General features: G+C 34.9%; 1 protein-coding gene across 2 annotated transcripts in view; it reads right to left on the bottom strand.

Moving 5' to 3' along the window:
• The window catches only part of Edil3 (EGF like repeats and discoidin domains 3), a 411883-nt gene that overhangs the window by 171261 nt on the left and 214470 nt on the right, over window positions 1-26152 (bottom strand). For both annotated transcript variants that reach the window (XM_074077145.1, XM_074077144.1), the window contains one exon: window positions 6355-6468. In XM_074077145.1, coding sequence (XP_073933246.1) covers window positions 6355-6468 — 114 coding nt within the window. The remainder of the gene's footprint in view (window positions 1-6354; window positions 6469-26152) is intronic.

Here is a 26152-nt window from a genome sequence, read left to right as displayed (position 1 = left end):
TGAGCAGTAGTTTTAGTCATTGATTTGAGATCATTCTGTCCTTTTAATATATGCACTCATGGGTATAAACTTTCCTCTTAAGACTGCTTTTCCTGTGTCCCATAGGTTCTGGTAGGTCATGTTTTCATTTTCATTAACTTCCAGGAAACTTTTAATTTCATCTTTTATTTCATCAATGACCCATTTATCATTGAGCAATGTGTTGTTCAGCTTCCAATTGTTTGCATGTTTTTTACTGCTGTTTTTGTTGTTGATTCTAGTTTTAATGCATTGTGGTCAGATAGAATACATGGGTTTATTTCTATTTTCTTATATTTGCTGAGGCTTGCTTTGTGCCTTAAGATATGATCAGTTTTGGAGAAGGTTCCATGGGCTGCTGAGAAGAATGTATATTGTGCAAAAGTTGGATGAAATATTTTGTAGACATCAACTAGGTCCATTTGATCTATAGGGTGATTTAGTTCTAGGATTTCTTTATTGAGTTTTTTTTGGATGACATATCTATTGGTGTTAGGGTGGTATTAAAGTCTCCCACTACCACTGTGTTGGAGTCTATATATGCTTTTAGGTCCTTCAAGGTATGTTTGATGAAATTGGTTGCATTGACGTTGGGTGCATAGAGGTTGATAATTGTTACTTCCTTTTGGTGTATTTCACTTTTTATTAGTATGGAGTGTCCTTCTTTATCTTGTTTGATTAATGTAGGTTTGAAGTCTACTTTGTCCAAGACACGTATTGCTACCCCTGCCTATTTTTGGGGACCATTGGCTTGGTAAATCTTCTTCTGGCCTTTCACTCTCAGCCAGTGCTTATTTCTGTCAATGAGGTTGGTCTCCTGTAGGCAGCAGATTGTTAGATCTTCCTTTTTAATCTAGTTTGCCAATCAGTGTCTTTTGATTGGGGAATTTAGTCCATTAACATTCAGTGTTAGTATTGATAAATACGTGTGATCCCTGTCATGTAGTTGTCTTTCTTGATTAAGGGCTTGATTGTGTGCAGCTGAATCAGTGCTACTCTTTACTTTCTTGTCTTTTCTTCTCCTGTGGTTTGGTATTGCCTGCCCTTTCATGGTTTTGTTTGCTTTCATTTTCTGTGTGCAGAATTCCTTGAAGAATGTTTTGTAGTGGTGGCTTTGTGGTCATTTATTATTTTAGTTTCTGCTCATCATGGAAGACATTTATTGTTCCATCTTTTTTGAATGATACTTTTGATGGGTAGAATATCCTAAGATTGAAGTTATTTTCATTCGGTGCTTGGAAGATCTCACCCCAAGCTCTTCTTGCTTTTAATGTTTCTGTTGAGAAGCCTGCTGTGATTTTGATGCATTTACCTTTGTATGTTATTTGTTTTTTCTCTCTTACAGCCTTGAATATTTTTCCTCCAGTCTCTGCACTTGTTGTTTTAGTGATAATAAGTCGTGGGGTAGTTCTGTTTTGGTCTGGTCTGCTCAGTGTTCTGGAGGCCTCCTGTACCTGAATGGGCATAGTTTTCTCTAGATTTGGGAAGTTTTCTGTTATTATTTTGTTGAATATATTATGCATTCATTTTGCTTGCACCTCTTCTCCTTCTTCAATGCCCATGATTATCCAGTTTGGTCTTTTGATGGAGTCAGTGAGTTCTTGCATTTTCTTTTCCCTGGTCTTGGGTTGTTTAACTAATAGTTCTTCAGTTTTTCCTTTAATCACCATTTCATCTTCAAGTTCTGAGATTCTGTCTTCTGTTTATTCTATTCTGCTGGAATGGCCTTCCATTTTGTTTTGTATTTCTGTTTCATTCTTTTTTCTGAGGTTTTCCATATTGTGGGTTACTTCCTCTTTAATATTGTCAATTTTTGCCCTTAATTCGTTTATCTCTCTGTTTATAGTGATCTCTGTTTCAGTTTGGTATTTATTTAGGTTTCCTATGATTTCAATTATTTGTTTCTGTGTTTTCTCATATTCTTTAATTTTGTTGTCTTGGAATTTCTTGAGTGCCTCCTGTGCATTTTGTTTGACCATGTCTAGTAACATCTATATGAAATTCTCATTGATTACTTGTAGGATTTCTTCAGGGTGTTCTTGTGGGTTTTGTTGGGTTCCTTGGTATAGTTTATCTTTGTTTTGTTGGAGTCTGGATCTAGGTATCCGTTGTCTTCATTTTGCTTTAAATCCTGTACTACTTTATTTTTGGGGGCAAAATCATTTCCCTCCCTTTTTCTTTTTCCCATATTTCCACTATGTAATATGTTTCTATTCCTGGACTATGTGTAATTTAGTATTAGCTGGGTAACAATATTAATACTAACAAAACCAAGAGAGAAGGATAAAAAAGAGAAAGAGATGGAATGATAAAAGGAATAGAGAAGAGAGGAAAAGAGAAAAAAAAATGGGAGAGATGGTGGGTGGTCAAACAGCAAACCAGGCAGCAAATCCCTTAAAGATGGGGGAAAAAAAAAAAAAGAAAGAAAACAATCACCAGTTCTGGAACAGTAGAATTGCAGTCTTAGTTGTTCTGATGTTACTCCTTTAGCATCCAGACCTGTCTGTGTTTGTCTCTTATGCAGGTTTGGAGCCCTCCTCTGGCAGGTGGCAGGTGGGTGGGGTTCCACGGGCCTACAGGCTGAGGCCTTTCATTGAGGTGAACTAGTGGGCCTTTGGAGCATGGTCCTGGGGTGCCTGAAGGTCAAGGGCCAGTGGACTGGAGAACCTGTGTGTCCGTTGATTGCTAGCTTGTCAGGCTTTGGGGGCATGGTCCGGGTGGAGATTGGGCAGGCCTGTACAGGTGTGAGGGGCACAGCCCAGTGGAGATAATGGAGGCCTGTGCAAGCCTGAGGGACTGGCCTGGCAGACCTCGTGAATGTCTATGGATCACAGGCTTGGCAGGCCTTAAGGGCTTGTCTGGTGAAGATTGTGTGTGTCTGAGGGATGGGAATTTGGGGTAGCATGGCCCTGGTGGGGCTGAGGAGCAGGGCCAGGGGATTGGAGATTCCACTGCATGCAGAGCAGTGGCTCCACGGGCCTGTGAAGTGGGGCTTAGCGTGCAGTGCCGGCTATTCTTTTAGTATATCATGGCGTGGAGAAGCCTTCCATGAGCTAGGGGTCCAGAGTGCTGATGTTTCTGCTCTCCCTAGTACTTTACCTCAGCCATGCATGTCTCCAGCCTGTCAGCAAAGTCCCTGGATCACAGAGCTCAGGAGGTCTGTGGCTGTGTACTGGTCACCACCATCTTGGGTCCCTCTGTGTATTCATTTCAATGTGTTGAGATCAAAAACGTAGAGAGGCCAGGGAAGGTCACTGAGAAGATGTCTTTAGTGCAATGACTTGAAGGTCATAAGGAGAATGTCACAACAGAGAAAGTTGCAGAGAAAGGTGGGAAAGGAAATGCCTTAGGGCAAGAATGTGCAGAGCTTGCACTAAAAGCAGTTAGAAGGCCAGTGTGGCCTCTGTGCATAACAAAGAGAGTTACAAGGGACTGAATCCAAGGAAGACTACCGGATAAGGTAGGTTACAGATGTGTCCTGTGCACCTCAGGAAACAGAGGTGTAACTTTCACTCTGCTGACATCAAAAAAGCAGGAGAATGGGCTGCAAAGCTATGTATTCTGTTTACTTTTTTTCTCCTTATCATTGTTACATTTACTTACAAGTGTATACATTGTTTGTGCCACCCCCCCCAAGTTTTCTCAAATTCAAGTATGATATATTTGATACACTAGAAGAACCTTTGTAAATGCTGCAATGGACCCTCACCCAGCACAATTAGCAAACAAACAAACAAACAAAAAATCATGTTTTCTCCTGCAGCTGGATCTAGAATAAATTGAAAGGAGCATGAATAGGGGTAGGGAAGGGCCTCCCAAAAGTCAACTTGCAAAGTAGGGGTTTCCATGCCTTTGAAAAAAAATTATCACCTCCTTTGTTATATACTTTTCTCTAAATGATTAAGGACAAATTCCTACCTTGTGTGTGCATGTGAATGTGTGAGTTTAAGTATGTATATGCATATGTGAGTGTAAACCAGAGCTCCCTTAACTGGTGAATCCTAAGTGATTCTCTCATGTCTTGTCAGGTGGTGATAACAGAGAAGCTACAAGAATGTTACATTGTATGATAATTCAAGGAAGTACATTCACTATCACAATGATATTCAAAGAGGAGTCTGAGTTTAAGTATAATTAGCCTTTAAAAACCAAATCAAAGAAAATTAAAGGGTTTTCACAAAACATACTATTGGAAGACACCATGCATAAAACTGATGGTGGGTGAGTTGAGAGCTTATATCACCAAGTCCTCCCATGAATAAAATGGCCTCCTTCTTCTCAAGGGTATTTTCAGATACGGTGACTTCAACAAAACTCTCTGATGGGAAATAAACAATTTTAACTATTGGATTTAATATCCAGTTCACATCCATTTTTCTTTTATTCTCATTATGTTAGCCAACTGGCTGCTCAGTGGCTATGTGGATTACAAAAAGTGACTAGGGCATCCGTTCCTTTTATATGGCCCTAGTGTCTATCCCTTAAGCTCCTATTCCCAAGCTATTAATTATGATCTCAATTCTTTCATGTCTTATATCTCCTCCTAAGATGTCCACATGTTCAGATGTGATGCCAATTTTTCTTAAACTCATTCAGGGCATCATGGAAGAATCACTTGAGAGTGGTTTTTATTGTTAGGAAGAATTCTCATTACCTATCCCTTAGACAATTCTCCTTTTAGGAAAATGGGAAGATTTCATCACCCAGTGCTCTCCTCCCTCCTTTGGCCTCATGAAGCATGGCTGTGTGTTAATCTAGTCACCATTTTTAGCTATGTCAAAGTTTTAGTGCTTCTTAGAAGGTTCTTTACTCTGGACCCAGAACTGTTTTTCTGGATGAAAGTAAAATAGTTCACTGACATTGTTTTATTACATATGATCTTTAATTTAAAGTGGTCATTTATAGATATCTGCAGATGCTTTGTAGCACAAATTTCAGGGTTTATGGGATAGCCCTTTTTAAGACCCATGAAACAGAGAAATGAAAAATGTAAGTGTTATGCCTGAGGCCAGTCAAAGATAAGCTGAATCTGACTTTGAGTTAACTTAGTAGATACTCAGATAAGTGATTTACGAGAAGTGTGCTAGGTTATTTGGTTGGGTGGCTACTGGATTTTGCTTTTATGGTTTACCTACTTCCTCAAACTGCCTTTTTTCTCCATCTTGTCCCCTCTAATTTTCTTCATGGATTCATGTTCAACGTGCTTTTCAAGTATTTTAAGTCTAAGGATCCCCCTTCCTTGCCTAATCCAAAGTTCTTATTTCATCAGGTGATTATTTTAGAGCAATTTTTTCAGATTTAGGGTGATAAGTATGCACTTTTTAGATCACCAATTTGTTTATGTACAGAACTTAGACAAGTTACTCAAAAACATTCCCTACATTATTTTATAAAGATGATGGTGGAAGGAGAAGGAAGAGAGGAAAACTGAGGAAAGATGTGTATGTGAGAGGGAAAAAGAGGGGGTGGTGGTGGTGGAGATCTTGTGCTGTATATTCATGTTCAACTTGCTCATCTGTGTCTGAAGAGTTTTTTCAATTTGGTGGAAAATATGTTGAGGTGGGAATCCAAAGACCTGTATTCTTACTAGTTCTGCTGCTGATACTTCGTGTGAAAGCTTGGGCAAACCATATCACCTATTAGTCTCAGTTTCTACATGTGAATCCTAATCTTCATCTTTATTCAGAATTGCATAACGTCATGATGCTCAGATAGCATAATATACAAAATTGAGTAGCTTATGAAGTTTCCATAGTGGCCAACAATTATAAAGTGCGATCATTAGTATTCTCCTTTGCATGTGTTTCTACCCAATTTAGACACCATTCCAATGACTATTTTTTAATTTAAGGGAGAGAGCAGTATTTTCAGCCTCTTCATAAGCACTTCAAGTAATTATCCTGCCATCAATCCATCATCTCAAACTCTACTGTCTTAGGCTTCCAATAAGACACATAACTTTTATGTAAAATTCTTGTAGATGTGTGGGCCTGAATCATTCTTTATTTCCACCTTTTATTTATGAAAGAGACTTCCTGGTCTCAGTGCATGTCTGATAAAAAAGTAACTACTCTGCTGGTGTAACTTTTGGCCATGCACATACTCAAAAGTAAAAAATGGGATTCCTAGCGGTGGACTTGGGCAGCTGACAGATACTACCATGCATATCTTATACTGAGCCACATCTTGGAGACTATCTATGCACTAATAACGTTAATAACAATATATATGCAATGTCTCATTTCAGTCAGGTATACACTCTATGTAAAGGATATCCATTTTGGCCCAGATTCCATAATAAATGGAGGCTATATAAATAAAATAGTAAGAACTTACTATATTGACAGTTTCTTCCCATAAATTCTCCTGGGCATTCACAGGAATAGTTAGCAACAAGGTCTGTACATATTCCACCATTTTTGCAAGGCTCACCTTCACATTCATTTATGTCTGAGAAAAACAGAACAGAGGGAGAGAATTATAAGTTAAAAATCATTAGATATTAAGAGGTTTGAATCATTTTAAATGAAAAATTCTGAATACTGTTATTCCTTTGAGTGTGTGTATACACATGTCGATAATATGAATGTTGCTTAAAACAACAGTTCGTTAAAAATCAAATTAAATCAATTTGAATTGAGAATACAGATGAAAGATCCAAAAGAACCAAACCATTCTCCAATTCTGAAAAGAAATGAGTAGTTTAGGGAAATATTCAGTGTATCCTTAAAATTAAATCAAACAGACTTACCCAGATAGAGACATGAATTTGTTTCACTTATAAGATCTAGAAACTACCCTGCAGCAACAACTGCCAATTAAACACTGTCTCATTTCATCTTAATTCATTAAAATTCTAACTGACAGAGATGTTTTAGTTTCTAAATAGATCGCTTTTGATGAATATGATGAGAAGCAAATTAGAGTTAATAGCTAAAGCTCGTTACATGCAAAGTATAATAAATGTAAATGATGATCACTTCTTAATCTCATTCAAGAGTTTCTAAAGTTAGGATGACTAAAGGGACTTACCTTTGATATTATTATACATGATGTAAAAGCATATGAAATGTAAAACATTCAGCAAATTGTACTAATTTCCATGCTAATTTTGGACAACACAGAAAATAAGTACTGCTTGAACACAAAAAAAATAACTAATTCAGTAAATATAAATCACCGATATTTACCAACTGTTCCCTCTAAGCACAGACCCATGCTGGTTCTGCAGAGGTAGTAAAGAAGTTGGAAAACACACTCCTCCCCAATCTCTTTCTCCTCTGGTTATCTACCCCAAAGTCCCTATCTTTTCTGAATCTCACAATGGTGTTTGCTATTGTCCTGTCTTTAAGATCTCAATGGTATTGCTGGGAAATCATCCACTTGGACACCTTTCACACTTCCATCTAGTAGGTACTAAGTTTCACACATTTAGGACCTATTCTGCCCTGTTTTTTGTACTCCTGAAATACTGCACTCTACCTGGAAACACACTGGTCCCTAATAAGTGTTTCTGATAAACAATTAACAAAAGAAGAGAAATAGGAAGGTGAATACCCTAAAAACAAATATTTCTGATCTGATTTTAATGTGTTTTCTGATATACTATATCAAAAAGCATTTCTGAAATCCTGTATTACTACAGTTGCTTAAAGCAATATGGCCACTAAATTATCTTGTCAACACCAGACAAGGAAAAAATTACCAGGAATTCCTCTATTTGCCCTTTCTTTCAACTTCTTTCTTCTATGCACTCTCCCCTCCTAAAAAAGAGACTCAAACCCCTTTCATTCAAAGTTCACTACAGAAACTCTGATCTAAATTTCTTTAGGCAGATAACGGCTTTCTCTGAAGGCATTGATTTTTTGTTTCTGTTTTTGACTGTCCTAGCTTGAGGATAAAGAAAAAAATCTGAATAATTTAAGTATTTTATAATGTCAAACAGTGGAATAAATGCAGGGTCTGATAATTCCTGAAAGTAACTATATGCTGTATTATGAGAAACCCCTCAATATTTGAAACTAGAATTCTCCAGGTAGGGGAAGAAGGATGGGGAGAGAGGGAGGGGTTGGAAGAGAGGAAGAGAGGAAAAAGAAAGAGAAGAGGAGGAGGAGAGGGAGGGGAAACAAGAGGGGAGGAGGAGAAAAGGAGAGGGTGAGTGGATGAGAAGGAAAAAGACAGGTGTAAGTTATTTCTTTTAAAATCTGATAAAACATTTAGTTCTTTGGTCCTATCAAATTTAACTTAATCTTAATGGCATGAAAATGATTGCACTATTAATTTTGTCGCCACTCAATTTAAGACAGTTGCATGGTGGCATGGTTTGGACACTTTCAGATGTGCCTAATATGTCTAAAACAACACTTAACACCTTTACCCAGTGGTTACCATGAGATGGATTGAACTGGAATCCTATTTGCTGAGGTGGAAATGCTTTACAGACATTCTCCATCTGTGCTAATGATTTTTTCATTGTTTTAATATATGCTTTTTAATAACTTGACACTCAAAATCTATTTAAGTCTAAATTTGTAAAAATGTGTTATTTTTAGATGAATTATATCCTTTTAGGGTTTAGCAAAACATTCTACATGAGTATATATCAAGTAACATGCAGGCTCAGATAACAGATGCAAATTACACAGCAGTGCTTATGTATTAAGATAAGGCTATTTGCACTATGATTAACACTGCTCACAATCTAAATAGAAACTGACCTCAATTTGTATAAATCATGTTTAATTAAAGACTACATAAAAATGTTCCCAGAACATAATGAAATGAAATGAAATGAAATATCTTTGTATTAAATTACATAATTTTCTAGTCACAAATCAAGTCATTATTTTTAGAAAAAATGTCCACATCTATTTTAAAATATTGAAATACAGCAGATACGTAGCAGATGATATTTGTATCTAAGAATAACTTTGACACAGTAGTCCTTATGTAAAATAAGAAATTCTGTATTTGGTCAAATGTGTAACTCATGTATAAAATAATGATTATCATTTTAAGATCTTAGTTTCTGTGACTACCTCTTAAGAATTTTTAATAGCCATATTTAAAGAATGAATTCAAAGGGAAGGCAATCAGTCACGTCTTGAAAATATAAAGCTTTGCTGTCCACCATGCGCTTTGACAAAGGCACAGCAACTACAGCTGCACATAAGTTTCCAGATGTTGTTGCAAGTCTAACCCTTATTTCTGAGTTATTATCCCATGTTGTTTTCTTTTGATTGTGTGTGTGTGTGTGTGTGTGTGTGTGAAGAAGGAAGCAAAGGAGAGAAGAGGGGAAGAGATGAGAAGACACATAATTGAATTTCTTTGAAATGAAACAAGAAATTCCTGTAAACAATGTTCTCTATAAGGATTCCTAGCCCTTGCTTCTCTGTTGCACTAATGAATTCATTTTACTTGGCATAATTTAAGAGACTTTATCATTACGTTATACTTAACTTATTTTCTGCAGATTTGGAAAGGTTGGTAGTCTACCTTCTTTGACTATAATTTTTCTTCAAAAAAATGTCAACTCATGCACATTTTATAGATTTACTATTGGAAGTTTTCTTTAGTAATTAGCAAATTACACAGATACTCATTAAGATCAATTTGAACACTCATCCTATAGGGAGCTCTCCTTATATACATCTGCAACCTAAAATGTACCTATTACTCCTGGTATTCTTTCTCCTGGATCTTTGTCAAAATCTATATTATACAATGTCTGTCCAAATCCCCCAAAATTGTCTTTGGAGTGGCAGACTGTCAAAGAAGTTTTGAAAATTAAAATTATATTTGGTAGTTCCTTACTTGTGTCTTCAAACAATAATGATTTGTCTAGGCAGAATTCTTGGCAAACACACACAAAAAAACATATTGTATCCCCCCAGAGAAGTATATTTAAATATTCAGTTATCCCATTCTTTATTATAGGTTCTACTAGCTGGTCTGAGATGAAAAACTCATTAATTCATTTCAAACAGGCTCACATTTGCATTCTGTAGATCAGGAATCATAGTAATTTCATTCTTGGGTCATCATTGTCCTAATTCATTTTTGAATTACCTTAGAACTCTTCAGGTAAATGCCAAGAACCCAGCAGTTGAGCTATATCTACTTTTCAGTTTGACCTGCAATGTTTTAAATACTGACCACCTATTAAATTATGACATCCAATCCTTCTGGGGACAGAGGTCATTTCAACTTCTTCCTTCAAGAATCTATTTGTTTTCACCTCATGTATGTAACAGGGCTCATGAGCATCAATGATTCCTGGGCTAAGCACCATGATTTTGGTACCGAAAGTCCATGTCTGTGCCTTTAATTTCCTTTTGAAAAGACGAAATTTCTTGATTTACCTATTCTTTTCCCTTGGGTTGTCTTTTCTCCTTCCATTATTGTTATTGATTGCTAATTAGCCAGCAAGAGATTATTTTCAATAGCCTATAATTTTCATCCTTAAAAACATCTTCCCTGACCTTCCAATTAGCATTAAATATTCTATAGACCTTCCATGAATGATTGCCTTTGAAATTTTGACCTTTCATAGTTTTCTTATCTAAAGCCTGTGGTTTTTAATTCTTCTTTTAAGTGTGAATGACTTTATAATGAATTTCCAGGAATTCTGTTCTCCCTTCAGATGTTAGATTTAACTGTGTCATAAACAGAATTACCTAGAGGATTTCCCAGTCATTTCTGGGATCTGTTCAGTATACTTTTAATTGTGTATGCTTGAACTCCCTTTTGATCTAGATTTTTGCTATATTACTAGTAATTCATTTTAAACTAGCTAATTAAAATCAACATTCTTCAATCAGAACATATCACACACAAACATTTTATAATGATTTGTTGATAACTTTTTTTTACTAAGAATAATAATTAACAAAATTTCTAAATCAAAGAGGCATTTGCATATTATTCTTCCCAACAAAGATCACATTCTCTGCCCATCTCTTTCCTGGACTGCTATCATTTATTTTGAGATCTCAACTTAGATGAAAATACCTTTGCCGCTTGTATAAAGGCAATATCCATCCAGACTCTCTTGAATGCTTCCAGTAAGGTTTTATTTGACTACAATAAGATTTTTGGCAAGTAAGATAAAATAGTTACTCCAAGGTACTCATGAAGCCCAAACCAGAGGAGAAGCAGGGTTAGGAAAGGTGTAATATAAAGGGTGTTAAGTTTCTATAACTCAAATAGTGTTAAGTGGAAAAATGTTCATGGATGAAAGCTACATGAAAAACATAAAGTAGAAGCCAAAAAGAACAGATGCCTTCTTTGATGAAAATTTTCATCAAATTTCAAACCCTCTCAAAGGATGCTGTCTCACTGGCATGTAGCATTATAATTTGTCTAACAATAAATATTTGTTGGTTGGCAAGAAAGAACTAGGAATATTTGAGATTCAGGGAACTATCAAATATATGTTACAACAGAGAATTCCTTGATTGGAGTAGGTGATCCAGACTGTTTCTAAAGAAATTCTTTTAAGTAGAAATGAAGGGAGAGCAATGTTTTTTGTTTGTTTGTTTTGTTTTGTTTTGTTGTTTGTTGTTTTCAGGCTGGGGATTGAATCCAGGGCCTCACGAATAGTAGGCAATTACTAAACCACTGACATACACCCCTAAGTCAATGCTTCTTTAAAAAGTTGAAGCTTTAAAATAAGCTAATAAAAAAGTTCCATACCCAGAGATTCTGATTTAAATGGTCTTGGGTGGAATCAAGACAATAATATTCTTTTAAAAGGAGATCAGATGATTCTGAACAGCAGCCAGGTTTGGCAAATGCTGAACAGAACCTCTGTTTTATGAAGTCCATCCATCCATTCATCTTTGGTTCTGTGCCAGATTCGAAGAGTGCAAAGATTAAAATGCCAAGGTCCCTTGCTTTTTGTCAAGGTTCTTATAGTAGAATAGATAAACAAGGAAATAAATAATCAGTTGCAGTGCAAGGTGACAAATGCTATTAAAAGGAAAATGCAACTTGTCAAAAGAACTCCAAAGAACAAAAACTAAATCAGTCTAGCAAGCTAGGGAATATTGAGATTTGGAAGAGTTTAGCAGACTAAATAAAATGCTTTTGAGTTAAATAGAGGAATAAATATTTACTCTAAATTGTTCTTCTAAATTAATATGTGCTTCATTATTCCTTATTTTGAGAATCTGAATATCTGTAACAACTAATTATCCCGTAGTTCTTTGCTCTAAGTATTTGAGGTAAATATTTCTAGGTTTACTACATTTTTATGGTATGATTTCATTTATATATTACTGCATATCATGATGCTTTCTCCCAAATCAACCATTCTATTCTGTCAGCTGCAGAAATTTGTTCACTTGCAGTCAACTTTGATGACTGTTTAGATTTTTTTCCCTATAGTTAACTATCAAAAACTCATAAATGCTAGGAAAATTGGAATTCACATCGAAAATATTGCTATGATTCATATAGTTTGCCTTCACCCACTCATCCACTCACCAACTTACCCACTTATTCATTCACTAAATTTATTATGAGCAACTTCTATTTATTAGTCATTAAAAATACATGATAAAATACATCAATAAATAGGGATAGTTCCAGTTCTAGGAGATAACTTGTATTCTTCTATATGGGGAGATATAATTAAAATACAATCTAGTGAAATATGTGCTTTTTAGTATTCTGCACAAAATGTACTGTGAGTATAGAAGAAACAGTGCTTCTGCCTAGAAGAGATGTGGAAGACTGTTCAAAGCAGGTAGTATATTTGGTTAGTGCAGAAGTTTTTCTTTTTCTTTTTTTAACATGAGTTAAATGGGAAAAATAAGAGAGGGTTTTCAGACCAAACACTTTAAAATCTTTGGAGCATGTACAGGTTCTGTGTGTGTGTATTTCAGATGGTGGTTATTAAATAGACAGTGACCAGACTTTTATGGCTTTATGAATCAAGTTAAGGAGTTTGAACTTTAGTCCTTGGATATTGGGGAGTTACTAGAGAATTCAAGAAATATATAAGGGACATGAGATTGAACATATCTGTGTTTTAGAAAGTTCATTTACATACTGTAGAATTTAATTTTGGTGACATTTTAGAAAAATAATTTTGAAAATCAGAAGGTGAACACTCTGACTCCATAACTCTTAGACTCCTTATGATAATGGTTTCTATGGTCATGAATCTCTGGACATTTAGCATGGTTTGATATCCATACAAAATTCCTGTTGTTTTAGGGCTGCAGATTCAGCAAACAAAAATACAGAATATCAATGACATTTGGGCAATATACTTATAAAAGTTATTGTTTATCTAAAATGCAAATACACCTACCCAGGTTTATTTTTTATTCAAAACTTTAAACTGTCGTGCAGAATGTGATTTCTACCTATTTTTTTTTCTTTTCCTTTCTATAAGCATTTTAATTTTCAGCATATGGTTGTGCTTTAAATTTTGTATATTCAGCAAACCCGAAGGAAAACTACCTACAGTAGAAAATCATTATTGACAAATAGTCTTCCTTAGGCTCTTGCTCAAACTAAAATCCACTGCTTTGCATTCTGTAAAACAGTTCATAATCTTCAGAATTTACTTCTGTATCATTGTAATAGTATGAATATGGAAAAATACCTCACAATAACAGCTGACAGATAATGATTAGCACATCCTCCATTGTATGGGTTCTTAACTATATGCAAGACATCGTTCTAAGCCACTTAGTACACATACATACATAATGCTATGAGCTAGTTCCTACTGATATAGTTGTTTTAGAGATGAGGAAATAAGGGAATAGAGAGATTAAAATGTAAGCAACTTTCCCAGAGACATGACAGTTGTAAAGCTGAATGAAAACCCAGATATTTTATCCTAAGGATCTTTGCTGTTCACCAGTATGCATTACCACCACCAAGGCATATTAGCACTTCACCCAGTTTTATATGTTGAGTAGTAGAGATATGGGAGAAAAAGAAAAAAAACCACTGTCATTAATTAGTACTGTTTATAATAACAATAATATTAGCTTTCTTCTTTAGTTCAAAGAGTTCAATTCTAAAATACTACTTTGGAATATCTTAGCCTCCCTCAACCTTCCTTTCATCTTTTTATCCTTCTTAGTAATTTTCTCAAAATCTTAAGTGTTTGGGGTTTAATGGGAATTTGTTCTAATTTTATTTCTCAAATCCACAACTGCTTGTCAGTGTAGAAATTATTCTTATCTATGTAAGATTTATTTAGTTTTCACATTCTTTGTTACATGCCTTTTATCTTCATGCTTAGATAAAAGGAAGAAATTTAAAGTTTCCTTCTTTACAGAGGGCATGGATGCATTTTATACTTGTGCAACTAACATTTTAAAAAATTTTTCTTGAGCGACAATGCATGGTATTTGAGTCTTTATTTGAAAGAAAATACGTAAAGCAATAAAATTAAATAATCAATTGTACAGAAACAGCCTTATAACCACCCAGGTCAAGCCCTGCAATCCTGCCAGCACAAAAGAAACTTTGATGTTCTCCTTTCACTCAGCATCTTATTATGGGAATCACAGCCGTGATCTTTGCATTATTTACACTTTTGCCACTTTAACATGTATACATGAACAGCATCTCTTATTTTTTCTATGCTTTTGCTTTGAGTTAAAAAACCATTTTTTAGGTATGTGTTCTTCTGTTTGTGGATTCGTTCATTCTGTTGCTACAGGTGGTTGTCGTTAGTTCATTTCCAATGTTCCATGGACTGTCACTGTAAAATATACCACAGGCGTTTACCCTTTCCTCTTGTTAAAGGCATTTGTGTTGTTGAAAAGAGAAGTATCAGAGAACATGCTTATAAAAGTCTCTTGATGCATGAGTGTATTGAATTCTCCTGGGTATACCTAGAAGGGAAATTACTGAATCATAAGGATGCATATATTCAGCTTTAGTAGTTAATACCAAAATGGTTTTTAAAGTGGTGGGGCAAATTCACACTATTATTAGCAATTTAATTCATGATGTTTTTGAAGACAAGGACTACATGGAACTTGCAGGTAATACAAGTTGTAAAGAGAAAGATTTAACACTAACATATATTTTAAAGATTTTTTTTAACTGAAAGGGAGTTTTAAAGGAATGAATTCAAGCCATCAATTCACTAAGTTAAATTACATTTTTCTTCTCAATGACTTTGGATTTTTAAAAAAACACATGGAGTTATGCTAAAAATGTCGAACCATTGTTTATAAGCAATGTTAGATGTAAATAACTGGCACTAATACACATTTTGCTTATTTTGGATAAGCAAAAAATAATTTTACTTAGCTCTTGAATTAATGTCTTAAAAAGAACTATAAATCAACTATTACATATAGATACACAAAGACACAGAGACTATAAGAATACTTCTTGCTCTTATATTTTGATATCTTTGAAATTTTTCAATTAAAGAAAAACCATGTTCCCAAATGATGAATTATATTATATGTCTAGAGCCACTGTGAGGATTAAGTAAGGTAATTTGTGATAAAAATTATGTTGCACACTTTAAAGTATCTTCAAAGAATTCTCCATGTTGTTATAATATGGTTAAACCATATTCATATTTCTCCAGAGAAAATTTCCTGGGTATACACCTGGAGAAAACTTAGGTCCACTTCTGACAAACTTTTTGTACCCAGAAATTTCTACTTTTGGCATTATTCTCAGCATTAATGGGGAGGATTTTTATAAGTGTTAAACAGAAGAGTAGTTCTGCTTGGAATGGCATAAAAGATAGCGTTGATCAACAAAACCTCAAAGCCCATGGAAATTTTAACCAACTGAATGGAATAATTCAACAAATACTCAATATATTTCTTTCCAAAATGGTGACATTTACATTTAAAAAAAAAATAGCACATCAATGCTCCAAGAATTTTGGCCAAGAGATCACTAAGAGCCATAGCTGGTAGACATAAACCATCACTAATAATTATAGAAAAGATTCCTTTTTAAATTCCTGGGAGTTTAGGTCCCCACTGAGGTGAAAGAGTTGGGTGGATTTCTCTCATTCCAGAATCTCCATAATTATAAGGTGTTTTGTGGATTCCTGGCAGAGCTTTAGGCAAGAAAATAACTGACATACTCAAGGCCACCATGGAAGAATCTGCCTCAAGCAAACAACTCATTACTCAGTGCTGCTTTTAAGTCATTGCTTTATACTTTATTTTTCTCCTATATTTATTTTTAAGTATGCTAAATTGGCATTTTTATTTCATTAAAAGTGTTAAAGGTGGGATTCAAGAGAACTCTGCTCCTGGCCAAGACATTAGTAACAGGGAACAGATTTTCAGCCAAACCTGTCTGAGAAAGAGTGTTCAACAGACAACAGTATTCAAGATTCTGGACATTAAAAACAAAGGGCAATGAAATGAGTCCTACCATTGCCTAGGTTTACTGTCTTGAGAGGGATTCTAGCTTATGGTATAAGAAGGAGAATCTAGGCTATCTCTCTGAGTTAAAGAGCAAGTTGTGAATGTAACTTAAGGAAGCTAGTATGTAAGAGTATGCAGGTTTTTAAAAAAATTAAAAATAGAGCTAGTATCTGACCAAGCAATCTCCCTCTTATGTACGTACAAAAGAAATGAAGTGACATCTGTACCCCTATGCTGCTTACAGTACTATTTACAAATGCCAGGAAACAGAAAAACCTACATGTCTATCAAGTAATAAATGGGTAAATAAAATGTGGTATATCCACACAGCAGAATAATATTCAGCTACAGAAAAGAATGAAAGCCTCATCTGTGATAGCATGAATGGAACTTGAAGTCACTATGTTATATAAGCTAGGCACAGAAAAAAGTACCACATAACCTCACTCTATGTAAAATCTGAAAGCATTGAGGTTAGAATGGGGGCTACCAGAGACTAGAGGGAGTAGGGAGAGGGAGAGATAGGGAAAAACTGATCAACAAATACTAAGTTATAGTTAGAAGGGAGTAAGAAGTTCTTGGTCCCACTGTACAACAGAGTGATAAGATAACCATCATATCCCATAAATCTCAAAAAGTTAGAAGAAAGGATTTTGATTGTTTTTACCAAATATAAATGGTAAATACTTCAGGAAATAGATATGTTTACCTTGATTTAAATATCATACAATATATGCATGCATTGAAACATCACAGGGCACTCCATGCAGGTATAATTATTGTATTTCTATGTATCAGTTGAAAATATATTTTATGGTGTTTGCATTGGAACACAGGATCTTGTGAATGAAAAGAAACACTCGATCACTGAGCTCTTTAGACATTCATAAGTTTTACATTATCAAGCATATAAATTCTGTCCCTTAAAATCAATTTTAAGTGAGTTAAAAGCAAGTTATAAGTTGGGAGAATTTATTTGGGAAAATTTATTTCATCTGAAGAAAAACTTGCATCTGCAACATATAAACAATTTGTACAGCTTGATACTAAGAAAAAAATGGCTCAATAATTTGGCAAAATATTTGCATAGACAATTCACACAATCATGTATTTAAGAATGGCAGAAATCACATTGTAATTAAAGCAATACAAATTTTTAAAAACAAAAACAAGATATTCCTACACAACTATTATAATTGCTAGAATTTGAAAGACTGACTCCACCAAGCGTTAGTGAGAATGTGGAGAGGTTGAACTCTTATACATGTCCAATCAGTTTGCAAAGCAACTTGATCTATTCTCAAATACTTTCCCCAGTATAGTCCAGCCATTTCACTCATACATGTGTTTTCAAAGAATATAACTCAAGTGTTCATGATTTACTCCAACATTGTTGACTTTGAAGAGGTTTTATTTTAAGCTCTTCAAAATCAATCCCCTACCACAATCCATGTGAGGAGGATAGCAGTCACAAACAAAAAGAAAATTCTGGCTGCTCAGTAAAGTCAACAAGAGTGTATTTCCTGTGAGCGCAATGATCTTCCTCCCAGATTATTTAGGAGAGTGCAAAGAGAAGTGATTCTTTTTTAAAATTAGTATCCACGATAAGGTCTTTCTCCATCATGTACTCATTTGAGACAGCAGACCAGAGTAGCACCAGCTTGTGTCACAGACAGAGTGAGAAAATGTCCTCATTCTCGGTGACATTTTTTTCAAAAATTTAATGCCAGAAATTAATCATGATCCACAATTTTTTCTAGAGATCATCTTAGAAAGGAAAGAATTATGGATTCCTTGAAAAGGCCAGAGAACATGTATCTTAACATTTTGTTTTCATTGAAAAGTTCAAGACTAATTTATATAAATCTCTACATAAAGTTTTAGTTCTTTCAATTTTTTTTTGGCAGGGGAGGTCCTGGGGCTTGAACTCAGGGCCTTCACCCTGAGCCACTCAATCAGTCCTATTTTTGTGAAGGATTTTTCAATATGGAGTCAGCCAAACTATTTGCCTGGGCTGGCTTCAAACTGGAATTCTCCTTATCTCTGCCTCCTGAGTAGCTTGGATTACAGGCATGAGCCACCGGTGCCTGGCTTGGCTCTTTCTTTAAAATGAAGTAGATGATTTACTTACATTATTGACTTTGTAACAGTTTTATGTAAAATCCACATATGAAATATAAAGTCCCTTAAATAATATATGCAGCTACTATAAAGAAACAAGATGAAGAAAGAGATTGGGAGGTTATGGGGGTAGAACATCAAAATTTTTCCATTTGAAAATGTGTGTATGTATATATGTATATATACATACAATGGCAGAGCTACCCATCTGTCTGATCTAAGATGCCCATGGATAAAATGACATAGAAAGTAGTGACAAGTAATTTTATTCTTTCTAAATTCTTGTCGGCAAATTTGCTTTTCCCTTGTAATCACTTCTTATAAGGATGTATTATGAATTAAAAAATAAGAGCATATAGAAAGCTAAATGCATAATTTACTAAATGCACAAATATTCAAAAGAGATAATTAAAATAAAACAGTACTTTTTCCTCAGAACATTGCATATTTTGGTGCCATTAAAAGAAGATGTTCTCAAACTTCCTAGACAATGTTAACGAGAACATATTTCTGAACAAAGAAGTGTTGCTCTAACAAAGAACCACACTGCATATAATTAAGGCATTAAAATATACAAACAAAGTGTTAGGCACAACAAGCTTCAAACATACGAAGAAAGTTTAAAAAAGACCAGATATTCTAGTTACAGAAAATAAAAATAAATTAAAATCTGACTTGTTTATAAAGCTCTCAATTATATTGGATAGAGTCAAGTGACATTTTGGCATTGTCATATATTCACTTTTATCCAGGAATTCACAAAACTATGCAACTTTTCATATAGGTCTTACCAATTTACTTCTTAACTCTGAAAGTGACTACTGGTCTGAAAATTTAAAGATGAGCATCTGTACTGAAAGAAACTAAAGTGAATACTGGACAAATAATTTATCCAATTCCCACTAGCAAAACATGCAAAAATCGAGCTACATTCATACATATCTAAACATGTCAGCTTTTTCTCAGAGACATGCCCTGAATTATCCTACAAAATAGAATACCTTGGAGATGAAAGAGCATTCAGAACATCAACACAGAAATACATGATTACTAAAACCCAATTTTAAAATGCTTCCAGCATATACAAGATACATTTATATTCCTTAGTTATACAGTGCTTAGTACTACCTTATTATAAAGTAAGCTGTGTATCTACTTACTATTTATCCATCAATCACATGGTAAAATTGGATAGTTAAAAATAGAAGAATAAGTAAATATAAATTCTGTGCTTTTATTATCTGAAAAGATGTTCAGAAAAATTCTCACTTCAGAATGTATTTGTGATAAATTCTCTCAGTTACCTTAAATTTTGAAACTTTCAGGTCCAGAAATTCAATTCTGAAATTCCATGCTTCTGTATTTCAGTTCTGTTCTCAGCAAATAGGGTATTGATATAATAATCATACTCTGCTTTTTCAAATATCTACAGTAATTTTATGTCCCCCCTAACTCATTTATTATAAAATCCATAAAATCATTCCCTGTGGTGCCTATAACAAAAGAACAAACAGAACAATAAAAAGAAATAATGTACATTTTATTATATTTTAATGATATCCCCATTGCCTGTATATGAACAACCAAGTGGAAACATATTAGCCACAAGCATTTCCAGAGATCCACTCTCTGTTCTCTGCAATACAAATTAATGTACAGAAACTTCCATTCACGAAAAAAGATAAATGACAACTAGAAATCTGCAATAAATTAAGAGTGCATTTATGAGTTAACTCACTATTAATTACTGTATGAAAGCCAGGAAACAATCTTGCTGTAAGTATTTCTCCTGAGGTTGCATAAATCCCTCTGATTGAAGTTTTATACTGTTTCAATAATCATAAATAGACTACAAGTATGTAAGCAGAAAGTAATGTCTTTAGGGGTTAGCTAAAAGCAGAGGTAATCATTCACATGTAATAAAGCATTCATTTATTGGTTACTCTTACAAGTGCAAGCTTACATGAGCTCTTATGTTGTAAGAATATTTTTTCTTTCAAAAATGTAAAGACTTTCTAGTCTCTACTGACCATTGCCTCAAAAAACCTGGCCATATAACCCTATTGTTGAAATCTTAATTGTGCTATGCATTCTCCTTAAATTTATAGTTAAGTAGTTATTATGTAAATTATGCAATGTATATGAAATATGTTTTTAAAATAATGAGATAAAGTTATCCAGCATTTTAAAGCCTCTTTCCATTTGCAATGGCTTCATATGGCTTATGACCTGATGTAACACATATATCAAGTTATAAAGCATCAATCTGTATTACGGTCATCAATAATAATGCTGGAGTTAAGCACATGTCATGATTCATGTTGTTGCCCATCATAATCACAGCAGACTTCTCAACAGAAACATTAAAAGCAAGAAGAGCATGGGGTGAGATCTTCCGGGCACTGAATGAAAATAACTTCAACCCCAGGATACTCTACCCAGCAAAACTATCATTCAAAATAGATGGAGCAATAAAAGTCTTCCATGATAAGCAGAAACTAAAACAATATGTGACCACAAAGCCACCACTACAAAGGATTCTTCAAGGGATTCTGCACACAGAAAGTGAAACCCAACTTAACCATGATAAGACAGGCAGCACCAAACCACAGGAAAAGAAAAAGCAAGAAAGTAGAGAGTAACCTCAACGAAATGGATTAAAAGGGAAGATCTGACATTTGTTGCTTACAGGAGACCCATCTCACCGACAGAAATAAGCATAGGCTTAGGATGAAAGGCTGGAAGAAGATTTACCAAGCCAATGGCCCCCGAAAACAGGCAGCAGTAGCAATACTTATCTCTGACAAAGTAGACTTCAAACCTACATTGATCAAACAAGATAAAGAAGGACGCTCCATATTAATAAAAGGGGAAATAGACCAAAAGGAAATAATAATTATCAACCTGTATGCAATGTCAATGCACCCAATTTCATCAAACATACCCTGAAAGACCTAAAAGCATATATAAATACCAACACAGTGGTTGTGGAAGACTTTAACACCCACATTATCATCAATAGATAGGTCATCCAAACAAAAAAATCAATAAATAAATCCAAGATCTAAAATATGCAATAGATCAAATGGACCTAGTTGATGTCTACAGAACATTTCATCCGACCTCTACACAATATACATTCTTTTCAGCAGCCCATGGAACCTTCTCCAAAATAGATCATATCCTAGGGCACAAAGCAAGCCTCACCAAATATAAGAAAATAGAAATTATACCATGTATACTATCTGATCACAATGCAGTAAAAGTAGAACTCAACAACAAAAGTAAAGACAAAAAACATGCAAACAGCTGGAAACTAAATAACTCATTACTTAATGAAGAATGGATCATTGATGAAATAAAAGAGGAAATTAAAAAGTTCCTCGAAGTCAATGAAAATGAAAACACAACCTACCGGAACCTATGGGACACAACTAAGGCAGTCCTGAGAGGAAAGGTTGTAGCCATGAGTGCATATGTTAAAAAGACTGAAAGATCCCAAATCAATGACCTAAAGATACATCTCAAACTCCTAGAAAAACAAGAACAAGCAAATCCCAAAACAAATAGAAGGAGAGAAATAATAAAAATAAGAGCTGAAATCAACGAAATAGAAACCAAAAAAACCATACAAAGAATTAATGAAACAAAAAGTTGGTTCTTTGAAAAAATAAACAAGATCGATAGACCCCTGGCAAACCTGACTAAAATGAGGAGAGAAAAACCCAAATTAGTAGAATGAGGAATGCAAACAACAAACACCATGGAAGTCCAGGAAATCATCAGAGACTACTTTGAGAACCTATAGTCAAATAAATTTGAAAATCGTAAAGAAATGGACAGATTTCTAGATACATATGATCATCCAAAACTGAACCAAGAGGAAATTAATCACCTGAATAGACCTATAACACAAAATGAAATTGAAGCAGCAATCAAGAGTCTCTCCAAAAAGAAAAGTCAAGTACCTGATGGATTCTCTGCTGAATTCTATCAGACTTTTAAAGAAGAACTGATACCAACCCTCCTTTAACTGTTCCACGAAATAGAAAGGGAAGGAAAACTGCCAAACACGTTTTATGAAGCCAGTATTACACTTATCCCAAAACCAGGCAAAGACACCTCCAAAAAGGAGAACTATAGGCCAATCTCCTTAATGAACGTTGATGCAAAAATCCTCAACAAAATAATGGCAAACTAAATTCAACAACACATCAAAAAGATTATTCACCACCACCAAGTAGGCTTCCCAGGGATGCAGGGGTGGTTCAACATAGAAAAATCAATAAACGTAATAAACCACATTAACAGAAGCAAAGACAAAAACCACTTGATCATCTCAATAGATGTAGAAAAAGCCTTTGATAAGATCCAACACCATTTCATGATAAAAGCTCTAAGAAAACTAGGAATAGAAGGAAATTACCAGAACATTATAAAAGCTATATATGACAAACTTACAGCCAGCATTATACTTAATGGAGAAAAACTGAAACCATTCCCTAAAATCAGGAACCAGACAAGGATGCCCACTATCTCCACTCCTATTCAACATAGTACTGGAATTCCTAGCCAGAGCAATTAGGCAAGAAGAAGGAATAAAAGGAATACAAATAGGTAAAGAAACTGTCAAAATATCCCTATTTGCAGATGACATGATCCTATACCTTAAAGACCCAAAAAACTCTACTCAGAAGCTTCTAGACATCATCAATAGCTATAGCAAGGTAGCAGGATATAAAATCAACATAGAAAAATCATTAGCATTTCTATACACTAACAATGAGCAAACTGAAAAAGAATGTATGAAAACAATTCCATTTACAATAGCCTCAAAAAAATCAAATACCTAGGTGTAAACCTAACAAAAGATGTGAATGACCTCTACAAGGAAAACTATACACTTCTGAAGAAAGAGATTGAGGAAGACTATAGAAAGCGGAGAGATCTACCATGCTCATGGATTGGTAGAATCAACATAGTAAAAATGCCGATACTCCCAAAAGTAATCTACATGTTTAAAGCAATTCCCATCAAAATTCCAATGACATTCATTAAAGAGATTGAAAAATCTACCGTGAAATTTATATGGCAACACAAGAGGCCACGAATAGCCAAGGGAATACTCAGTCAAAAGAACAATGCAGGAGGTATCACAATACCTGACTTCAAACTATATTACAAAGCAATAACAATAAAAACAGCATGGTACTGGCCAAAAAACAGACATGAAGACCAGTGGAACAGAATAGAGGACCCAGATATGAAACCACACAACTATAACCAACTTGTCTTTGACAAAGGAGTTAAAAATATACGATGGAGAAATAGCAGCCTCTTCAACAAAAACTGCTGGGAAAACTGGTTAGCAGTCTGCAAAAAACTGAAACTAGATCCATGTACATCACCCTATACCAAGATTAACTCAAAATGGATCAAGGATCTTAATATCAGACCAGAAACTCTAAAGTTGACACAGGAAAGAGTAGGAAATACTCTGGAGTTAGTAGGTATAGGTAAGAATTTTCTCATGAAATCCCAGCAACACAGCAACTAAGAGATAGCATAGATAAACGAGACCTCATAAAGCTAAAAAGCTTCTGTTCATCAAAAGAAATGGTCTCTAAACTGAAGAGAACACCCACAGAGTGGGAGAAAATATTTGCCAACTATACATCAGACAAAGGACTGATAACCAGAATATATAGGGAACTTAAAAAACTAAATTCTCCCAAAACTAATGAATCAATAAAGAAATGGGCAAGTGAACTAAACAGAACTTTCTCAAAAGAAGAAATTCAAATGGCCAAAAAACACATGAAAAAATGCTCACCATCTCTAGCAATAAAGGAAATGCAAATTAAAACCACATTAAGATTCCACCTCACCCCTGTTAGAATAGCCATCATTAGCAACACCACCAAGAACAGGTGTTGGCGAGGATGTGGGGAAAAAGGAACCCTCTTACACTGTTGGTGGGAATGTAGACTAGTACAACCACTCTGGAAAAAAATTTGGAGGCTACTTAAAAAGCTAGACATTAATCTACCATTTGATCCAGCAATACCACTCTTGGGGATTTACCCAAAAGACTGTGACACAGGTTACTCCAGAGGCACCTGCACACCCATGTTTATTGCGGTACTATTCACAATAGCCAAGTTATGGAAACAGCCAAGATGCCCCACCACTGACGAATGGATTAAGAAAATGTAGTATCTATCCACAATGGAATTTTATGCAGCCATGAAGGAGAACGAAATGTTATCATTTGCTGGTAAATGGATGGAATTGGAGAACATCATTCTGAGTGAGGTTAGTCTGGCCCAAAAGACCAAAAATCGTTTGTTCTCCCTCATATGTGGACATTAGATCAAGGGCAAACACAACAAGGAGATTGGACTTTGAGCACATGATTAAAGTGAGAGCACACAAGGGAGGGGTGAGGATAGGTAAGACGCCTAAAAAATTAGGTAGCATTTGTTGCCCTTATTGCAGAGAAACTAAAGCAGATACCTTAAAAGCAACTGAGGCCAATAGGAAAAGGGGACCAGGAACTAGAGAAAAGGTGAGATTAAAAAAAATTAACCTAGAAGGTAACACAAACGCACAGGAAATTAATGTGAGTCAACTCCCTGTATAGCTATCCTTATCTCAACCAGCAAAAACCCTTGTTCTTTCCTATAAAGGCTTATACTCTCTCTACAACAAAATTAGAGATAAGGGCAAAATAGTCTCTGGTGGGTATTGAGGAGGTGGGGGGAGTGGGAAGGGGGCAGAGTGGGTGGTAAGGGAGGGGGTGGGGGCAGGGGGTAGAAATGACCCAAGCCTTGTATGCACATATGAATAATAAAAGAAAAAAAAACTTAAAAAAAATGATTCTTGTTGTTGATTTGAATTTTGAGAGCTAGTCTCCTGTTACATGTGAGTTGTCTGACATGTTTTATCTCATAACATGTTGTGTTTAGCTCATAAGAGAGTAGGAATGTTAGCCATTCTTTCCTTCTATGCTTGTATAATTACTTTCTCTTCATTGTAACATTTCCATGAAGATTTTTTAGGCCACGTGCAATTTGATGAAGGCAAATTTAATTGCACATAGTAAAATATAAAAGTCACATTACACTTAAAGTGTTCTGATTTCTAGAACTCTTACCCTTCCTTCAGAATCTCTGTCCTTTTGACAAACAAACCCAATGAGATATCTCACTTATGTGGTAAATATTTACATATATAATATATGCAATTTTTTAACAATAAATAAACATAAAAGAGAGTTCTCTTATTTTCCCTTGCCCTATGAGATGACGCTCTTGCTCTCCTCTGGAGTATGTGCAAACCAATATGAAAACAATGGCTCCATAAGTAAAGTATTTAAGAAAATGAATATGGGGTTTTAAAATATGTCCTATTTGTTTGTAAGTACAGAATCATGCTGTACTACTTATGACTTCTAGAGAATAACAGTTAACAGACTAATAGTTCCACATTTTAACCATATAAATCTAATGAAGTATTACCAGTAGATGGAAGGGGAAAAGAGTCTCACTGTAGCTTCAGGACAATTGCCTTTTTAAGATGTGGGTTTCTTAGAACTAATCCTGTACTCAGGTATAAATAATATGGATAGATGG

This window comes from Castor canadensis, chromosome 6, assembly GCF_047511655.1.
Source record: "Castor canadensis chromosome 6, mCasCan1.hap1v2, whole genome shotgun sequence".
NCBI lineage: Eukaryota > Metazoa > Chordata > Mammalia > Rodentia > Castoridae > Castor > Castor canadensis.
Note: the sequence above shows the minus strand (reverse complement) of the source record. Positions and strands in the feature narration are given on the sequence as shown.